This window comes from Anabas testudineus, chromosome 16, assembly GCF_900324465.2.
Source record: "Anabas testudineus chromosome 16, fAnaTes1.2, whole genome shotgun sequence".
Lineage (NCBI taxonomy): Eukaryota > Metazoa > Chordata > Actinopteri > Anabantiformes > Anabantidae > Anabas > Anabas testudineus.
Genome location: NC_046625.1, coordinates 1,661,974 through 1,683,559, shown reverse-complemented (window position 1 = coordinate 1,683,559; position 21,586 = coordinate 1,661,974). Strand labels below are relative to the sequence as shown.

The 21,586-nt window shown below is 43.8% G+C and overlaps 1 protein-coding gene across 1 annotated transcript in view; it reads right to left on the bottom strand.

The window, feature by feature from the left end:
* si:dkey-22o22.2 (neural-cadherin) overlaps positions 1-21,586 on the bottom strand; it is a 54,888-nt gene that overhangs the window by 9,680 nt on the left and 23,622 nt on the right. Inside the window, exons 13-24 of the mRNA XM_026369855.1 lie at positions 18,710-18,959; positions 16,950-17,077; positions 16,677-16,863; positions 16,435-16,578; positions 11,307-11,590; positions 8,554-9,183; positions 7,368-8,364; positions 5,914-6,007; positions 3,331-3,515; positions 2,609-2,844; positions 790-1,067; positions 128-342 (exon numbers count right to left, since the gene is read on the bottom strand). Of these exons, the coding sequence (XP_026225640.1) occupies positions 128-342; positions 790-1,067; positions 2,609-2,844; positions 3,331-3,515; positions 5,914-6,007; positions 7,368-8,364; positions 8,554-9,183; positions 11,307-11,590; positions 16,435-16,578; positions 16,677-16,863; positions 16,950-17,077; positions 18,710-18,959 (3,628 nt within the window). The remainder of the gene's footprint in view (positions 1-127; positions 343-789; positions 1,068-2,608; positions 2,845-3,330; positions 3,516-5,913; positions 6,008-7,367; positions 8,365-8,553; positions 9,184-11,306; positions 11,591-16,434; positions 16,579-16,676; positions 16,864-16,949; positions 17,078-18,709; positions 18,960-21,586) is intronic.

The following is a 21,586-nucleotide window of genomic DNA, read 5'->3' as shown; positions in this document are numbered from 1 at the left end:
AGGTGGTGAATAAAATCTACAATCAAAATAATATTTCTGCGATAAACACTTACAACTGTAAAATATCTCAATCATGGACTTATATGGACTTACATTAGCTCAGCTTAAACTTCAGCAGTAAACTCACCTACTGCCATGAAGTCCTCTTGCTCCCCAGAGTTGACGGGACCAAGTGGTCCGTTGTAGAGGAGCAACCCATTAGCAGATTCAGCTAGGAACTCCAGGGAGATGTGGCTCTGGAAGCAAGGCCTGATGGGAGGGAACCAGGCGTAGCCCTGGCCACCAAAGCTGTGTTTGGTCTGCTGGCACTCAGGACCATCGAACATGGGAGGACACTTACATCTAAGATACAAAGAGTGTTCTTTATTCCCAACATACATTGTCTACAAACTGATAAAAAACGTCAAACCATTAGAATTCAGATGTAAAAACACAACAAATGAAACTGAAAAAACAAACAGTGTTGAAGACGTTACCCTGTCAAACCAATCACTATATTATATGTTGTAGTTGCAGTGAAAACTGTTTTTTTCTGACCTGCAAACGTTCATTAAAATGAACTGACAGAAAGACAGAGATAGAAATTCTAGACCCGTTAATGAAGTGTAACTTCAGTATAGACTGTATTTGTCAGTGTTAATAGAGGGAATGAGGGAGAATCATCTGTCAGATTTACAAGCTGAAATGTTGCTTTCTAAACCATTAAAACATTGTTTTTATGAAAATGTACATTCCTTTGTAAAAACTGAATTGAATGAAAGACTTTATCAGTGTCTCATGTGCGCTTACCTGTATCCCAGTGGTCCATCCTGGCAGGTGCCCCCATTAAGGCATGGGTTGGTGGGGTATGCAGAGCAAGCCAGGTGGATGGCCTCTCGACCCCTGCAGCCACATCGTGCCGTTGATGAAGTTGACAGTGAAACCAGGGAGATGTTACTGGAGCTGAGAGCCACTGGGGCCTGGCTGAAGGAAACCTCGTTGCTGCAGCCTCCAGACTGACTGCAGTCTGTGTGGGGACAGTCGTCAATGTCCACCTGAGAGATGGACGCACCCAACACGGCCTCCAACTGCAGGAACATAATGGAAATGTAGCACATGCTAAAATTGATGCTATATTGCACAATATAAATAGTGCTTCTACAGCAAACATTAATTTCTATATAAGTAACGGAACAATTAGAATAAAATTCAAAACCATATTCCAAAAAGTATAACTAACTAACTAAACCTTCAACTAGCATGAAACTAACACAAAAAACTAATGGCTAAGATTAGCATGAACTCAATCTAGTGTAAGCAATAAATAAATAAATAAACACCAACATTATTCACTGAAACACTTTGCCCTAAATGTAAATATTAAAAGTAGCATGGAGGTAAGCAAAACTGCCCTCAATCAAAACAAACAGGGTCATTAGGATTAAACTGAAACTAGCATGAGAAAGAAAGAACCCCAAAACTAATCAAATAAGGATTAAATGAGGATTCAAACTAAAATATGGGGTAAATTTAAACTTGTGTGGAACCAGAACAAATAGCATTAGTATTCGTAAATTAATAGAGAATTTCAGAGAATGACAGCAGCTGTCTTTGATCTGACGTCTATCTACGTCAGTGATATCTGAATTTGTCTCTTTCTCTTAATGTTATTTATGCACTTTGGTGTTTCTCGTCACTTTCCCTCTTGTTGAAGTTTTGCTGTCATTTGCTTTCTGTTTCCAAATCCACCCGTTTCCCGCTTGTCATCTTGATTCTTTTCTCTCGTTTCGTCTTTATGGGTGAGAGGTTTTTAAGTCAGAGTCCCCCAGGGTTTCCTGTCTCTCTCCGACTGTGTGGATTTCTTTTTTTGGAGTTTAGTTATTCAGCTGACACTCTTATCCTTAGTGATGTTGCAGGGCTTTGGTTTTTGTCTCCAGAGCCAGTTTCAACATTGTATTTATGTGACATCTTTGTTCTTAATGAGTCAAGTTACTTTTTCTTTTTGACCTGAGATAATTAAAGACACATTTTACTGCATCTGATGTACAAATCATTTCAATCGCTCAGTGTGTTTTGTATATATTGTATTATATGCTGATCTGTGTTGCTGAATCAATCCTGACACTTTGACAGCATGTGCTAGCTTCAGGAACTGAGCTGGTGACCTGACTACAATAACCTCTTAATTGTTTTTGTCTGTAAAATCTCACAAGCTTCCAGAGAAGCTTCCAAGGTGAAGGTCTTGAAACTCGTTGTTCTGTCTAACAGCCTGAATTGCATAAGTATGACACACAACACTCACAACAGAGATAAAGCAGCACATGCACACACTAGAGAAGCTGGAACGAACAAAAGTTCTGCTTGTTTGTTTGTAGATTACATGGTCAGTTAATAATTAGTTTTTATACTGCATATGATATCTTCTACACTGTAAAGGCTTTACAGCATTAATTGTAATCACATTATAATTCTGTGGGCTTGAAATATACATATATATGTGTGTATGAGTTGAAATAGTAATTAGGTGACATGATGTTCACATGAGAATAAATACAATAGAAATAGAATATACCTAACTGTAGTCAACACATTACCAGACCTCTTTCAGTCTGTACAACACTCTCCTCACCTTGGCTTTGTGTGCCGCCACGTATCCGTGCAGTTTCTCTGCCCTGTAGTACGGCGAGCCGTGAGCGGAAAACCACACCTCGAGCTCCTTCTCCCTCTGTCGAGGGCTATCGCCCACAGAGAAGATCTGGACATTTTCTGGCAAAGTCTGCAGGAGTCCAGCCAACGTCTGACCTAGACGAGAGAACCGACTGTCCTCACCTCCACTGCTGCTGAAAAACTCCTCCACTGTCAGGTCTGAAACAGGAGAACGATGAAGAGATTTAGTTAGACATCAGAGGAAAACAGCATCAAAACATATAGGAGAGAAGACTACTACTTCTACTACTACTACTACTACTAGTAATACTAGTAATACTAGTCATACCACTGCTACCATTTGTAGTCTGCTGTTGGAGCCATCAATAACAGTTACCATGGCAAAAAGTGGAAAATGCATGTGTGCATCTTGCATGAATGAGGAATGAGTTTTAACGACAGTTAGAGGAAACTAAAGCACACGTCCACCTACTATTAACAGGTTAATAGTAGGAGGTGGATCATTGAACAGCTGCAAAAGAGGAAAACTCAAAAACATGACGTAACCAAAATAGCACCACTTAATCCACAAATGGTGAAAACAAAGGATGGAAACATGGCATTAGTGCTTGTTTCATGTTACATCTGTTTTGGTCTGCTGCTCCAGGCATCCACAAAAACAGACTGACAGTCTGTGAGACTCACTGGAGACGCGGATGGAGGCGGCGTTCTGAAGGGCGTCCTGCTGCAGCTCCATGACGTCCACCTGAGCCGTGGAGGTGACGTCGGGCCACGTGGTATCTGACACTCGTACCTGCAGATGGTAGGACCCTGGAGGGGTCCCCTCCCTGATACTCAGCTGACCCGAGCTCTGGTTCAGACTGAAAAACCTTAGAGAGAGGCAGAAACATAGCTTAGTTGATCTGTGGTATTAGGTCTGAGGTAAACATGGTTTTTTATTTATATTCTGAACCACGAGTTTTCAGCAGTTAATCTAATCAAGTGGACATTTTTCAAAATTATGTTTTTCAAATCCTTTTTGTGTTTCCATGTTGAGCCCCATTGGAGGGAAACGTACAGGTCACAGAAAGGGATCACTTCAAGGCCAATGTGGACAGGAGGAATGATTACAATGACGCCTGCCTCTTGTACTAAACAAAAGATGTATAAATGTTGTACAAGGAGAGAAAGAGTCCAGAAAAACACACTGGCAATAATGTTCAGACTAGTTTTGAGTTTTGAGTTGAAAGAAATCTAATAAAAAGACAACATACAGACGTTTAACAGAAGACCAGTCTTGATTGATTGAAGCATTAATCAAATAGCCAATGGACCAGTGTCATGAATGCAAAATGTAAATGTTCATGTACACGTGTGTTTTACGCTCTTTGAAACTTGTACAATGATTCCAAGTGGAATGAAATGCAATCTGGCCTCTTGCTCATGTTCATGTATTTTTCCATGCAATCTTGGATCTGGTAAAAAATCTTTCTCAGATGGGATTCTTCACATCAAACTCTGACCAGATGGAGGTCAACGGTCTATCGAACATGGATCCCTGTGGGGGAGTCTTGATCTGGAAAACTCTGGCACGTCGTGGCACTGTGGCTGTGGGTTATCTACCATCAGCCTCATGTAACTGTTTAACCTCTTCACACAGAGGTGACCTTGAGAGCTCAGACCAGATGGGTTAATTAACCGTGATTGAATCGAGGCCAAAATGCGTTCAGGATCAAACCTGCTGCTGCTGCAGGGAAGCTGTTACTACTTTCCATCTCCTGGATTCATGTCACGCTTTCAAGATTTCAAACTCACTGCAACACATCACATCACTGACAGGAAACAAATGAGAGTCTATAATGTGCAGATCAGTTTCAAACAAATTACAGGATGCTGATTCTTTTCTTTCTTTACTGCTTGTTGTCTTGTTTCCTCTGTGAGGTGACATGCTGTTCTGACCCACAGGGGCTTTCTTCATCTCATCAGAGCACTTTCTTCTTATTTTCCTCATCACATTTGATCATTTCTGTATGTAAACAAGATTCAGCCTAAACCTGATCCATACTGTGAACACATTTCTATCTGCCATCTTCTGTGATGAGGGTTGGCGGGTCAGGAGTATCCATGGTAATTCTCTCTCTGGCGTTTTCTTTGTTCTCAGCTGTTCCTTGTCGTCTCTTGTCGCCTCTCCCCTCCCCTTACAGGTATCTTGTTAGAGGAGAAGGCAGCAGGGAGCGCAATCAGGCTCTCCTTTCAATGCGTCCGCGTGAAGCCTCACCTCATCAAACAAAACGAGCGCGCCCTCACTGTGCTTCACTGGGAATTTTCAATACTGCTGGTTATGAAGTATTAATAGCACTGTTCCTAACAAGTCAGATCCCCTTTCTCTCTCTCTTCTTCTCATCCTCTGCTCTTTCAATCTTTTTTACTCTTTCATTGTTTCTCCCTTCAAACCTTCTCTGTCCCAATTTTCTTTTCTCCTCTTTGTCACGTCGCACCTTTGTACTGTCTTTCCCTTTTCTTAAATCTGTCACTTCCTGCGCACTTCTTACTGTCTCTTTTTTTCTTTATGCATCTCTTGCAGTGTGTCACATAAGAGGAGACACATTAGGTGGGAATCATTTCTGTGTTAGCTTCAATACATCTTAAGACAGCTTTATATCTGCCATTCTCTGGATTCTTTCATCCAAAACTACTCATAATGTGTGTAACAGGTATGTATGTACAGAGTACAGTGTTAAGCTTCAATCTCAATAAAATGTGCTGAGATTAAACCCTCATTACCTCTTTACCCAAACCCATCAACTTACCTTTTTAAATATGATCTACCTTCAAGTCTGGTTACGTAATCTTGCCCCACAAAAATAAATAAATAATAAAATAAATCATAGAAATATAAGGTTTGATTGTGGTGCTGACAATGAAACATCTTGCTCCTAACAGCAAACACCAACATGTTTGCATGTTTAAATATACTACAAATATTTAAATCTCCAGGGGCTGTTTTTCCAGGTAAACCTTAATTTCTGTGTATTTCCACTTGAGTGGAGATCTGTTAATTTGGAAGAATCGTAAAATATTGCAAAAATTTGCAATGATATGAAGCTGGAGGTACATGAGGAACGATGAGGATAGAACCTATAAGAAATGTCATATTGACCCACATGGTTTTCTATTGTTTAAGGGCTTCTAAATCTAATGACCCCTGTACGTGTCCTCACCTCAACAACTAAAATACTATACAATACCTACACTTTTGATAGTTTTCACCATATGACATCAAAGTACCTGGATGTCTTGCCTTCGAACCGGTACACCTTCTCACTCCAGTCATCAAGGTCGGGGGATTGAACCTGTCCAAGCACTGTCGTCGGGAGAATACCTGTCAGGAGAAGAAAAGTGAGACACACAAAAAAGGCAAAAATGCATTTGCTTTGAAAGGAATTAGTTTTGAGTACAAGAGATCCCTGTGGTACAACCAAAAAATTAAGAGTGAAGGGAAGAAGTAGAGGCTTCTTTATGCAGATAAGGTGACGAGCGGCGCCTCATTGGCACGTACGGTCATGGTCTGACAGCACAGCAGGAAGATGTGCACACAGAAATGCTCACAGTGTTTTTTCCCTCTTCCAAAAAGCTGAACACAGCGCTGTAATCTCTTTAGCCATGAAATCAGCTGCCTTTTAAAAATGGCTCCTGTTTATGGGCCTGTCAAACCTGCGACTTAAGCCGGAGTTAATTGTTTACTTCATGGCATGTTGCTGAGGTACGTGATGGATTTGTATTAGTGGTTTAATGTACTTTCATGTGGAAAGGCCCCAGAGAGAGAATCCACTAAAAATACATTACAGAAAACCTTAGTTTTTCCAGCAAATTACAGCAGGCTGACAGATGGTATGAAACACTAAATAAGTGATGTGGGCTGGAGCGGGAGGCTGCAAGCAGTCGACTGTGACAAGTACTGTCTTAACAACACGAGCACCAAGCACTTGGGAGATGGTGGGTGGGACACTGGGGGACCTGGAGGTTAGAGGAACCAATCTGCGATCAGAAAGACACCAGTTTAAATCTCAGACCAGCTGGTAAACTCTGAACTGGGACAATGAATGACAATTGTTGTCGTTGTCTACCATGAGGGCGCCCTTGAGCAAAGCAGTCTAACCTGAACTTCTACACTGGAGAGGAGAGAAGTAGGTACTGTGAGGCTCTCAGGTGTGAAATGGAAAAACAGCAAGTGCACTCACAAAGTCTGCTCCTGAATAAATTAAGGTTAACAAAAAAAAAGGTAATTGTAGATGTGAACATCACAAGAATCAAAAACAAACCTTTCAGGCTTTATCAGCAACTACTTCAGTTTTGCTTTGATGCTGTACTAGAGGAGAGCCTGAGGCTGGTTTCACAAAAGTGATTTGCACATAGCAAGTGTGGCAGCATCACATTTAATCTATGATTGTTGCTCGTAGATAAATTTGTAAATCCTTGCATGAGGCACAGGTGTGATGTTTGTCTTGATTAGTGAAAATTGTGAAAATGGATCTTATGTTGCAAAATTAGTCAACTCATTTTACCTGTATCATCCATTATCTACAACAAACCTTCTCAATCATGGGATAAGAAAAAAAGAGTGTATCTGAGAACCTCAAAATAGTTTTAACCATCATTATAAAGCAGTCACAGTATCTTCAATTAAAATTTAACCATATACTTCCTATGAATTACGCAGCAAACAAACCAAAAGAACATACCGTCATAACTGTAGACAATGAAGTGGGTGTGTCCTGGTGAGTGGGGGTGGTCATTCCTGTCACCAATGATGACTGTCAGCGTGCTAGTGGAGCTCATTGGAGGAGAGCCGCTGTCGATCATTAGAATTGGGAGGCGATATTCTTTTTGCCGTTCACGATCAAAGGTCCGAAGGGCTGTGATGGCAGCACTGCCATTGCGAAAGTCAGTTAGATTGAAGTTGGTGGCATCCGATGTGAGCATGAGGAGCCGTATGGAGAATGGGCCACCATTAGTAGAGGTGTCACGGTCTGTGGCGTAGAGGAGGAGGGAGGTGTCGTTCATGCGTACTGCCTGGGGAGCTGCTGCGTTCTCCCAGACAACAGGCTTATAGGGGATCTCGAACTCTGGCCCGTTGTCGTTAACATCAAGTACAGTCACCACAACGATGGCAGTGCCAGTCAGGGGCGGGTTCCCAGCATCTGTAGCGAGGATCATGATCCTGTGTTGAGAGATTTTTTCCCTGTCCAGAGAATCAGCCACTACCACCCAACCAGACTGGTCCACCAGGAACTGATTGTAAGGGTCAGACTCTTTCGAGACACTGTAAGAAAAGCGGCCATTTTGACCTGAATCTAGATCAGAAGCTGAGACCTGAGCGACAATAGTCCCCACAGGTACGTCTTCAGACATGGCTGGAGATTCATTGAACTGTGGGAAGAAGACAGGAGCGTGGTCATTGGAGTCTTCCACCTGAATGAGACAGTAAGCCAGACTGAAGAAGTCAGCGTCTTCGGCCTTCAGGGTCAGATTGAAAGTTCTCTCCTGGGGTTTTTCAAAGTCAACCTTCTTCTTAAGTTTGATCACACCACGTCGGTTCACTTTGTCTGTGTCCACAAAGAACTTTCTGTCCTCGTCACCCCCGACAATGCTGAAGGTGATGACAGCGTTTTCACCCTCATCTCCATCTGTAGCAGAAACTACAAGAACCTCACTGTTCACTTCGAGGTCCTCTGTCACCTGAACACCAAAAGGACAGATGTCATTTGTCATTAAGGGTGTTACTAGCAGTTGAGTTGGCACAAAGTGATAGAGGTATGATGTCGTCATATTGTCTTATGTTTCTTATTTTTCATGTAAAGAAATATGAACTGACTTGTTAGAAGGTGCTCTACTACTAATAGACTTGCCTTGCTTTGGTGGACTCACCTGTGTAGTGTAGACCCTCTGAGTGAAGACGGGTGGGTGGTCGTTGACGTCTGAAACCATTATGGTGGCTGTCCCTGTCCCTGTCAATCCCCCTCCATCCCTGGCCTCAACTACCACCAGGTAGCGGTCCTCTGCCTCCCGGTCCAGGGAGCGCAAAACTGTGTAGATGGTCCCAGTGGTGGCATTGATGGAGAAAAGGTTGAGATTGATCTCGTTGCGGATGTTCTTGATGATGCTGTACGTCAGCATGGCATTTGGGCCCTCGTTTGGGTCATCTAGGTCCATGGCACGCATCTCCATGACGGAAGTGTCTGCAGGGGAATTTTCAGGCACTTGGCCGATAAAACATCCGTCTACTTCCAGTGCTGGGCACGGGAAGAACGGTGCATTGTCATTTACATCTCTGACCTCTAACAGCACATCAGCAAATCCTGTGAGACCTGCCCCTCCCTCATCTGTTGCAAGAACGAGGAATCTCCAAGCTGCGCGCTCCTCACGGTCCAGACGGCGTTGGGCGTAGATTCTCCCAGTGCGTTCATCAATGGTGAATTCACCACCAGCACCCTGGCCATGGAGAGAGTAGCGGAGAGCCGTCTGATCCGCTTCCTGGTCTGGATCTGTGGCCGACACCTACAAGTGTGAGAGAAAAAATAAACTCCCAAATTATAAATGCACGTCTCAGAGCTGGTGGTCTTCTGTCATCCTATTGAATGCAGATAGAGTGCTTATGTTTTAAAACTCTAAAAATTCAAGTCACTATAGAGTAAACAAAAGTGTGTCAGGTCAGTGTCAAGTAACTAAAATGACACAAGGAGGCGAAAGTGAAGGATTTCCATCAGTCAATATAACCATCTCTGACTAACTCCAAAACTTATGTAGTTACTGGTCAGGTGTGCAGAGCTGAAAAAATATACATGTTTGGAACTACACCTCAGGTTCTGTTAGTTTTCAGAGCAACACTGTGACTCATTTTGAAGAGAGTTTGCCTCAAAGCTTGAACCAATGCATCCCAGTTTTATGATTAGTCATGACTACACTACAAAGTGAGTGAGGCAGTGGGATGCAGCTGCGAGGAGGCGTCACGCTGGCTTCAAGTGTTATCTCTCAGCACAGCTATACATTCAACGTTGTGAGCTGATTCTATTTATTGCACCTGTAACCACACCCAGTAGGGAAGTTACATGGTCCTGAATTACACCTGCATTACACCTGACCACTGCAGGTCAGCTTAAAGGGACATTTAACGAGTCTTTAAACTCCAAAATGAACCAGTGTGTCTAAAGAACATACTCTGAAAACACTGAGGCCACTTTCTCTTGGTAATAAAATGGGTTTATTATTGGAGGATTTGTGATGTTTGTTCTTTGTTTGCTTTTTGGTCTTTTCTGCAGAGGTGTTTCTTATCAAAACAGTTGCATTGCTTTTTCATTATGTACAAATGTCAACCCCAGCAAATAGGACATGTGGCAGGGAGCTGATTGCAGCAGCTGCCCCCGCACACAGGGACTCTGCAACACAGGAATAAACATTTCTCTGTTGCTTTGTCCTGTTTGCTTAATTAACCTGCCTTCCTGCTATCTCTCTGAATGAGGGGACAAGAGCAGCAGCGACGACACCAGCTCTCACATCTGTCACAGCAACACACAATGCAATTAAAAGTTAATAGACACCAACAAAAGCAGGAAAAAGTACACTTTTACCCTTTCTTCTCCTCTTTTCTCACCAGAGGGCTTGTTTACTGAACCCTTTGAAGTTTTCTCCCCCTCCTGCTGCTGCTGCCTCCCCCTCCCCCCTGTTGGCTCTTTGCATTTCCTGACAATGTGATGCAGGTAGACAATATTGAAGATGAGCAGTCGCGGCACCACAGAGGAGGCTGTTGCACTGGCGAAGTCAAAATATATTCATTTCAAATTGGATTTTCCCCTTGGTTCACTATCTGCTGAATTGTATTAATACATGGGGCTGAGAGCGGCGTGCGTTCAGGGAGGGGCCGGCAGCCGCGCGCCAGAAAAACTATTGAGAGCGTTAGAGAGGAACCGAGTGCACATCAAATCAATTCCAGCAGGCGACGGGAAGCAGGCCTGGGTGGAGGACTCAGTGACACATGCCTGTCTGATGGGGATTACTTCCCTGCCCTCTCTGACGCGCTTCCACCTTTTCAATCTGATTTGGCTTGGCGGCACATACATATTACTGTGAATTACCGGAGATAGGTGTGACGAAAGGTGGATGAAAGCCACAGAAGAAGGAGGTCGACTATGACTTTAGATGGTGGGCCCTTCCTGTTCTTGGTGCCTGTATCAGCTGATATTGTGTTAAACAATGTCACACATGTGTGATGTGTTAGTATGTGGACACTGGATCTCTGCAGAGGTGTCGCTCCGGGCTAATTCCCCTCTACGTTTGAAGCATAACCAATACTATTAGATTTGTCTGCATTAAACCTGTTACATTTTCACATATTGTTCATATAAGCTTTTTCACAATGAGCTCCTTTGTGGTGAAGGTGTGTTCAGGAGGTGCTACTTTCTCAGGTTTACATTTTAAACAGCTTCATATGGACTGAAAGGACATCTGATCGGTGCTCAGTGAATTTAGATTGACAGTCAAAAACATCTATCAAACCATCCGTTCATCCACCCAGTTCCCGTTTATGCTGTGCAGGGTCACAGCGGGGCCTCCCTCAGCACTTGCTGGGTGAAAAGGACTACACAATATGGAGGTTGGAGAATCTGCCACAGCAGATCACTGACCTCCAGGATGAAAACCGGCAGCTGAGTCAGTTCCTCCGTCACGACAGCATGGTACTCTGTCTGGCTGAAGACGGGTGCCTCATCATTGCGATTGACCACCTGAACCACCACAAGCGTCTCGTTTTCCCACTTCCCATCGGAGGCGACTAGTCGGAGCTCATAGCGCTGCACCATCTCATAGTCCAGAGGCTGAGCCACAAAGATGGTGCCCACCTCAGGCTCCACGTCGAAGGTCCCCATGGTGTTTCCTGAGGTGATCTGGTAACGCAGTTTGGCGTTTGCACCTACATGGAGGAAGAGGAGGACAGGTGAGTTAGTGTCAAATGAATACATTTCAGTTTTGAGGACTGAAACAAACATTCGCTTATATTGTAAAATTAACCTAATTAACACATCACCCCTTTAATCTAACGTCTGTGAAAGGAAGCTTTCTGGAGTCCATGCAGGAAAACAAGTGTGGACACAGCAGCTGATGTTACATATCTGGGAGGAAAACAGACGTTTTTCTCACAACGGGGCTCATTAGATGCTGCTCGCTCAAACACACACTATTCTTTACTCCTTCTGGTCTGATGCGTCCTTTCTCCTCTCGCCTTCCAAACCTTTCTCTCCTCGACTGCTTCACTTGTCCTCTTGCCTCCTAAACTACCCTCCTTCCTTTCCTTACCTAGCCTCTCCTCTTTCTTCTCCTTCTCTCTACTCTACTCTTTCCTGGTTGTCATCTTGTTTCTCAAACTACTCTTTCCTTGTCCTCCTCCATTACCTTCTATTCTCTTGTCTCCTTTCTGTTGTTAACATGCTTCTGTTGAGCTCTTGTCTCCTACAAACTTCCCCTTTTGCTTCTCCCATCTCTTTGCTGTCCTCCCTCGTCTCCTTCCTTCCTCGTTTCCTCTCCTGATGTTTCCTTGTCTCTCCTCGTTTCTAAGCATCAGTCTTCCTTTTCCTCTCCTTTTGCTTCTTTCCTCTGACCATGTTTCCTCCTATCCTCACTTATCTCCTTGCTTCCTCCTTTGAAATGCCAGCACACACACACGGACAAACACACACAGATGCATGTTCAGGGCCCAGAGGCAGGTCTGTCTGGGTCCGGCCTGCTCTCTGTTTACAGGCATCAAGGAGACTTTAGGAGACAAACACCATCTGTAGAGACATGGAGGACCTTCATTATGACATCGGAGAGTGGTGTGTATGTGTGTGTGTTTGGGGAAAAGCTTTAGCTCTGGTCCGTCACAGCCTCTGAGCACGATCCGTTGTGACACTCGTCGAGCGTCCATGTGTGTATGTGTGAGTGTGAGTGTGTAAATGTGTGTAAGGGGAGCAGCTCCAGCGGTTTTTGCCTCCGGCATCCTCCCTAATGATCAGTCTGGCCATATGGTGTTGCCCTCTTAACACACACACACACACACACACACACACACACACACACACACACACACACACACACACACGGGGCGGATTTAATTCAGAGCATAGCAGGAGGCCCAAAATTGAGATTAAGGTCAGATCTCTGCTCCTTGTGAGGTGGACCTGAGGGGAAAGTCGTCCCTGAGCGCTGACTGCAGGTTGACACTCTGAAGGACTAAACTCATCACTGGAGGAAATTTCATTTCGATTTAGACAGTATCACATGTTGTGGCCTAAGACGGCTGTTGTCGGCTGCACTACATACAGTTAAAGCAGTGTCCGATACTTTATTCAAAGTGACAAAAAAACATCAGGCTCAGCAGTTTTAGGTGGATTAATGGTAATGTGTGCTACCTCTCTAGTTCTTTTGTGCATTTGAATTCTTCCTTCGGTTCCTTCAAGTGCTACGCAAACTCTCTGAAGGCAGAACAAAGGAGAGGTTTTTAAATATGAAATGTGTTTTATTCTGTTGCGAAGCTGCACGTTGTGTTTCTGAGTAGTAATTCATCAGCATCTGAGTCATAATTGCTACTTGAAGACTGATTTTAAAGGTCACACTGAACCCGACTGTGTTTTTTTATTGATTTAGGGAACAAGAAATATGTCAAGACTGATATTTAAAGTGGCGGTTCTTAGCATTAACAAACATAAACTGTTAATGTTGTTTGTTACTGTGCATAAAAGAGCAACATGAACAACTTTAAACGTCCATCAGCTTTGGCCGTTTACCCTGTTGTGAAGGAGCTGGAGCTGCTCTCAGAGGGTGACAGAGGGCGAGAGGCTCTTTAAATACTCTCCTTTGAATTAATACCATTATTTATAACAGTATTTATTAACCTTTTGTGTGTATCTAGTGGTTTTATATCTCTGTCGCTAGTTTGTGTCTTTACGATTGTGTCATATCTGAGATGGCTTCATGTCACTCTGTGGGTCCTTGCGTCTCTGTGGTGATTTAGTTTGTATCATCGTGTGTTTTGTGTGATGACTGTACATCTGTTTCTGGTTGTTTTATGTCTGGATCTGGATTATCTGGATCTACACACTCATGTCACTTCCTATCAGCAAAACATGTGGAATTAAATGAGCAGTGACACATACACACCCACACACACACACACACTCGTGTGTGTTTACTAAACCCCGAGGTGATACTAAACTAAAACACTAAACTCAGCAGAATAAAAAAACAATCCTCTTGATCTCATTACCAGACGCACTTAGTTCGGCAAATTTTCCACTCGGAGGAGCAAACGGGATCCAGAAAACATGACGGGTGACAAAAGCTGCTACGCCTAATTAACTTTAGACCAGGGTGGAGGTGATGGTGGGGAGGGATTGGTAATCTACCCCCCCTCCAAACACCAAATCGAGCTGAAATCAACACAGGGACTTTATAGTCAACTAGATCCTCTGTGTTTGTCTGACTTCCAGTTCACATCAGGACAGGAGGTCACCTGTACTTCGACACCTGTCAACTTCAGCGACAAACTGTGGTCATAATGGATAAAACACACACACACCTGGAGCCAAGAAGCAGAAGTCAGAGGATAAAACCTTCACTTCAGTTCACAGCTCATCAAATCTCAGATTGGAGCTTTAACTTTTCACCTTCTCACACCTTCAGACAGCCACAGACACTCGGTCTTTACCTCTCGTGAATATTCAGTCATGGTAAATAAAAACACCAGCATCAGCAGCTCTACAGATGGCAAAAAATAAGTGCGCCAGTAAGTCAGACTCCAATTTGCATAGCGAATAAAATCCTAACTACAGCAAGTACAGAAGGAAATTACTGTTCCTATATGCAGATCTTTCATATTGGTAGTAATGGAAATACTGCAGCACCAAATGATAATAATACATGACAAGAGCAGCTAAAGAGGCAGTGATGCAGAGGTCAGTGTTGGAGGGGGTTCAGAGAAAGAAGATGCATTTCTTGCAGATAATTGGTAAAGATGCAAAAACACGCTTAGTGCCACCCAGTGCTGAGTCAGCAGGGATCGGGTCTTGTGTTTAGTTAATCTCAATAACACCTACCTGCCTGTTAGGAAGGTTTGAGGGGATCCATCTCCTCCTCAGGACCCCCCCAGTGGTTTAGGGTCGAGCTGTGTTTGCTAATTACCACAGGGAGTCCCTGACAAGGCTCAATCTGGGGATAAAGCTTTAACGTTTGGGAGGGAATCATCAGCAGTTTGCTATCTTAGCGTTTTCTTAATCCTGTGTTCAGTGCAGTCCCGAGCCTCGCAGGGATCAGTCTGAGGGGGGAATAAATACTAAATCGAGACACTTCCAACTACAGCTGCATAGCAGAAAAACAAAAAAGACAAACAAGCTACAGTGACTGGTGGACTGAAACAGAGAATGAGAGATATAAAACAAAGCAGAGTCTTGAAATGTGGAGTCCTGCAGAATGTGTTCAGATTCAGGAACATGAAGATTAGTCACCTGATCCACAGGAAAATGCAATTCTCTTGAGTTTACTGTCAGTAAGTAGCGAGTAGAGTCACAATGTTAAATGAAACTCAGCAGCTGATTATAAGTAATAAAATGTTTTTTTGGATCTTCCACTTGAAAAAAAAACTGAATGGCTGCAAAAGCACCATTGTTGTCAAAATAAAGATGGTGAACTACCGACCTCAGCAGCAAGCAGGAGATATTAGGTGGAAGTTGTTGATTTCTGCATTATAGTCACTGCAGCAAAGTAAAATACGTGTTCACTCAAACTGTTTGTGATGTGTGATTTAATGTAAATCACCTGCTGTAAGCTACGATGTGATGAGTCATTAATGATGTTTATTCTCCTTCCACCCGACTGTAAGAAAAGCTCTAACTCGGTTTTCTCAGACTCTGGCTGGAATTGATTCAGACTGCTTTGACACGGTAGCTTGTTAGTGAAGCCTTCAGTAAGTTTGGTCGAGTGTCGAGCTGTTTCCTGTTTCTGTTTTTAACAAGTACAGTAAATGGCGCGATTCAGAAACCTTGGATGAAACTGGAAGAAAAAGTTTGGAGAACTGAGACTGTGGGAGACGAGCGACAGGAAGTTCGGGATCTCCTGAGGGAATCAGGATAAATCTGGAGAATGAATACGAAGCAGGTTGTTAGACTTTACGAATGTGGATCCACCCAAGCATAGAAAAGGTTAAAGATTTAAAAAAAGAAAATAAATAATCAGACATCACTTTTCTTTCTGAGTATAAAAACCCCCGAGGGTTCGAGATGACGCCACCATCAGTCGTCATTAAGACAGAGAGACTGAGAGACTTGTTTTGTTGACTTGTTTCTGAGTTTTTTGCCTCCTGCTGCTTATTGGTTCAGAGCGGAGGAGGAAGAGGAGGAGGAGGAAGAGGGACAAACACAAACAAAGACAAACATCAAAACTGTCGACCTCAGGGGAGAAGCAGCACTCGCTAACGAGCTGCGACAGCGAGACAGGAAGACGAGAGGAGAGGAGGAGAGAGGAGGGAGGAACCGAGGAGATTAAAGGGAAGGAGAGGAGGAAACAAAGAAGGGAGAGAAGAGAGTAAAGTAAATAGACAGACACCAACTCATCCTTCTCTCATAGAAATACACATGCAGCTGCATATCTCCATATATACTGTCTACTGTAGTACTGTAGTATTTTTAGTCTATGGTGTACTGCAGGACCTGGACCAGGACCAGGACCTGAACCTGGACCAGCACTGTGAGAGACACCTAATGTCCTGCTACCGACAGCTCTACTCACCTTCATCCTCGTCGTTCGCGGTGACGGTGATGAGGACGAAGCCGACCTCCTTGTCTTCCTCCACGCTCACCTCGTACACAGGCTGGGCGAACGCCGGAGCGTTGTCGTTGACATCCGTCACGAAGATCCTGACGTAGGCCGTGTCTGTTGAACGACCCAGAGTTTAATCTAAATTCAACTTAACGAAGGAAACTTTTTGCCGTTGAGGTTTGTTCCAGTCTTTTTGTGTCAGTGTGTGTTACCTGTGTTGGGTTGTCCCTGCTGGCCCGGTCGGGCCGACTCGGAGCTGTCCTGCGACTGCACCTCGATCAGATATGAAGCTTTCTGCTCACGGTCAAAAGAGGCTCGAGTGGCGATGGCGCCGCTGCGAGAGTCGATGCTGAAGAACTGAGAGTCTCCGCTCTCATCCTTCAAGATGACATAGTGGATCTGAAGAAGGAGAAGGAGGCTGATGCTTAAGCAGAAGAAGAAGAAGTTAACAAGCAGTCGTTGCAGGTGCAGTTCTCAGTTCTCACCATCCCATGCAGACCAGAGTCCAGGTCGGTTGCTGAGACCTGAGCCACCGACGTGCCGATCTCTGCTCCTTCAGGAACTGTGGCCTCATAGGTGGACGACAGGAAGAAAGGGACGTTGTCGTTCACATCTGATGACAGACAGAGAAGAAAATGAAGAGCAGCTAAATTTATTTTCTTGTTGTTGTCGGGTCTGGCAGGAGAACACATGCAGTCTCGAGTCCATGAAAGCTGATTAAATTGGATTAAAAACTGACAGAGAGAAAAGGCGAGGAAGAAAAGAACGGGATCAAGAAATAAACTGACAAAGAAAGTCAACAAGATAAAGTGCAAAGAAAAGCTGAAAAAGACAAAAGGTTTGTGCTTCTGCAACATTAACATCAGAAAAGAAGATTAAGCAGAAAAGAGGAACAGACTAAAGAGAGAAACAGTCCCAGTCCATCAGAAAGTAAAGTTGGACTGTGTCTCCCCACACTAATGAAAACTGAGTTATTAGTGAGGAATTATTCTCCAAACACCCTGAAGAGTCCACAAAGCAGCTTGTCAGCTCACTTTCAAGCTCCGCTAAGCCAATTACAGCGTCCGATGTGGGTTTGTTCAAAGCCAATCAAAGTCAGGAAGTGTTTTCTCCTCTCTCCGTCTCTCCACCCGCCTACTGATGCTGATTGGGGAATGAGTCACAGTTAAAATGAGGCAGCTTGGAGCTCACGCTACCAGTCGTTGCTGTTGTCTTCCTCTGTATAGAAACTACACTTCATTATTGGCTTCCCTCCATATTGCAGCAGTTTTGCTCATTACGGCAGAGCTTCTGTCGTTCCCCAATCGCTTCCTTGCCTCCACCGGTCAGAGCTGAGTGGTGACTTCTATCAAGAGAGTTCCTAAGTCTAAAAGAAGAGACGGAGCTGCCCCGTGTCAAATTAAAGGTGCAGTTAAATACTGACACACTGCTGCTTAGTTTAGTAGTTTGTGTGTTAGATTCACTTACATGATAACTCACGCACCTATTAACTCATTTACACACTAAGTGCTTGGAACTGACTCTATTACTTACATATGACCACAAATTTAACATCTGTAGTTCACGTAACACCAGGTAAATTGTCTACTATCAAACACAGTCATCATGTCGTCTGCTCATACCAGCAACTGCAACCATGAGTACTCCTCAAGTCCAGTTAGTGCTGGTCTGCATTCGTCATTTCATGGAAAACAAAAGGAGCAGTAAACAAAGCAGCACTTTAGATACCGTTTTCATACGAGTCTCACTCACCACAGATGGTTTATAGGTGCTGCTAATCCAGAATATGTTTGATAAAGTAAATGGCACCAGGTCCAACTACAGTCAATGTCGGGACACCCCATCCCAGAGCAAAACCAATTCATTTCAAATAAAACACTGCCAATAGTTGATTTAAGTTCTTGGCCACAGTACAACTTAGTAAAAACCAATATTACCACAAATACAGTTAACGTTAACATTAACATACTACAGATACAGATCAGCTCTCAGCTTTAAACAATACTGAACAACAAGTAGTCTCTGTGTGAGCAAACGTCCAGAACCACCTGTTTCAACAGAACCTCAGTGTTGTTTGGGTTTGAGCAGACTCATCTCATCTAAAATCTCATGACATTTAGTATCTACGCTCCACAGAAGTAAGAACTGAATCACATACTACATGTTCCACATCATTTAATATATATACAATATGAATTTATGTATACAGTAGGTGTTCAGATCCTACATCCTCCCCCCATCTCACCTGTCACGTTGACGTAGACGGTGCTGAAGGAGGCCAGCGGCACGGCGGCGACGTTCTGCACTCGTACTCTGAGCGTGAAGAAGCGAGTCGTCTCGTAGTCGAGGTTCTCGGCCACCAGGATGGACGCAGATCCGTCCGCCCGGTTCGGTTTGATGTAGAACCGCACCGGCATGTTGGTCTCCGGCACCTGACCCTCCTCAAGGTTGTAGGTCACACGGGGGTCACCGAGTGGGGACGTCGCCTTGACGGTCTGACGGAGACACAGAGGACAGAGTGAGCTGGAAAACAGGCAGTCAGCAGTCAGCAGTGGTAAGAAGATGGAGAAGTGAAGAATGGTTGATAACACGTCACTTAACAATTCATTATGATATTTTCTAGGTGTATTCTCCACCGTGCTAATAACTGGCTGTAAAAAACCACGGACGAATCACTAATCTGCAGCCACAGAATGACTTAGCTCCTCAAACCTCTTGTCTTCAGGTTTATACATCAGATTTATCTCCATTACTGAAACCAGAACTTATTATAAACCATCAAAGAACCGAGCTACTGTCTTGGTTCACAGTGATGTCACGGTGTCACGCAGCTGTTTGCTGTCGACAGCAAAGACGTTCATCTGCACAACGGCTCCAACGGCTTCGACGACTCCCAGATCCATAAACCGTTAACACTCACCAGAGAAATGACAGCCTAAGATACACAACTACATTTCAAAGAATGCAGAGTTTCGATGGTCGGCGCTGCGGTTCACTCCTTCTATGGTCATGAAACAGTCAAGAACTTCTCCAGGACCTTTTACGACCTAAAAAGGTTTCACTTTCTGCTTTGTTGATGATTTCCATTGTGTGAATTTGTGAGAAAATATGTGTTTGGACTGGTGTGATTGTGTGTGTGAGTTGTCCCGACCGTACATTCACCAGCAGCAGCAGAGCTTTTAAGACTCGTGTTATTCTCTTGGCAGCAGATTTGGCCGACCTCAGAGAGAGTGTGTGTGTGTGTGTGTGTGAGAGTGTGTGTGAGGGCTTTTAAGGCCCTTGTCCTTCCTGAGCAACCTTGCCAGAGAAGGATTGTGTTTTCCACGGCTGAGTGATACGACCTCACTTTATTGTTCTGAGAGTATAACTACTACTACACCCACGTAGCTGAGAGCTCCTGGTGCTCTGTGTGAGCCTGTGTATCCAGGATTATCGTTACATTAGCACTGTTCATGATCACAGCCCACTGTATCTTATTGGTCTTTATGCATTTCTTCTCTCAATTCTTACACTACACAATGTGTGTCTTTGACTACAGATCCTAAACCCTTTTCAGTCATACGCATCACTGCTGGCACAATGCATGACTCAAAGTGATGACTTTTTGTCATGCAGCCATTCAGAGACTTTTTTTTTGTTAATGTTCCTCACAGCTTCTTTCAGATGTGACATCACATTTACATAAAATGCTGTCACGACATTTGGAACCTGGTGTGAGAGCGACAGAGCGAGAGGTGAGTTGAAAATGTTGGATGAAAGAAGCACATTTCAAACACAGGACAATTCAAAGAGCTTTACAGAAAATCTGAAAACTCTAATGAGGAGCAGCTTGTAAACTGCTACTGCCGGGTGCTGCTGAGGGACAGTCGATAGACGAGGGCCCAGATGAGTCCTAACAAAGTAACTGACTGTTTAAACGTAGTAAAAGAATCTTAAGAATAACTTTAATACTGATGCGTTCTACTCTGAGAGGAAGTAAGAAGACTTTTCTGGTCTTGCACAGGCTGCACTGATGGATTTTAAAAGTCTTAATGACCATCTTGAGCATGAGGGGCGCTTAAACCTGTGCACACTGAATCAGCTGAAACATTTTCATCATCAGTTTCATCATTTAACATCACTGGAGAGGGAATTCGGCTGCCTGTTTGATGATATCCAACCCTGCACAGGGTGATAAATCTGATAAATCTGCTCGAGTCACGATGAGAAAATTGTTTCCGTCTCCTCAGTTAACAAACATTTGGTCCTGTGATGTTGCATAGTTTATTAAACTAAGTCTGACTTTTATCTTCGTTGTACATAAACACTGAAGATTGAAATAAAGATACTAGTGTGACACACTTGACATTTGTCTCTCTTTCTCTCTATTTGTCCTCTGCATGCTTCACCATGTTCTTCTACAGCCCTGATGTTAATCTGACAGGATCTGTTACAGGTCCGACCACAGCAGCAGTAGCTTCTAACCAGGATGTTTAATCCACTGGGTTATTTTAAGGAGGTGCAAAGTTAAGGTTGCAGTAATCTAACCTCTTGCAGTTTTATCATGTGTCCTGTAGTAAAAAAAGGACATTAAAGTCAAAGAGATCCAGGTATCCTTATTACTAACCCACACAACACAGAAGTCAGTCAGAGCAACAGGAAGACCTCAGTGTCTGCTCATCTGTCAGCCTCACATCACATGGAAATGGTCACTAGAACTGCTGAATGTATGCTACGTGCAAAACCATTTGACCCCTCCGGTTCAGGACAGGGCTGGCCTACCTTAGTACAAATACTTGGAGCAAGGGGTTTCTGTGGGAAACCTGTTTCGTTCCCATCAGAGGTAACATATTTCCTCCCAGCGACATGCAGGAACACTGAGTGAGAAACGCTGTCTGCCACTTGAAACACCAAAAGCCTCTCAGTCCTCTCTCCCCCAGTGTCCACGGCGGCTCAAACGCCCCCTCTCTCATGTCTTTACTAGGCACTTACCATGTTAGAAAGATAACACTCACAAAAACACAGAGGAATACAAAGACACACTGACGTCAACATCCAAACCGAAGTGAGCAAATATTCTCTGACCTGTAAAACTGCTCTCATGTCATAATGTTTGGAGCTGATTTATGTTGGCGTCTCATTC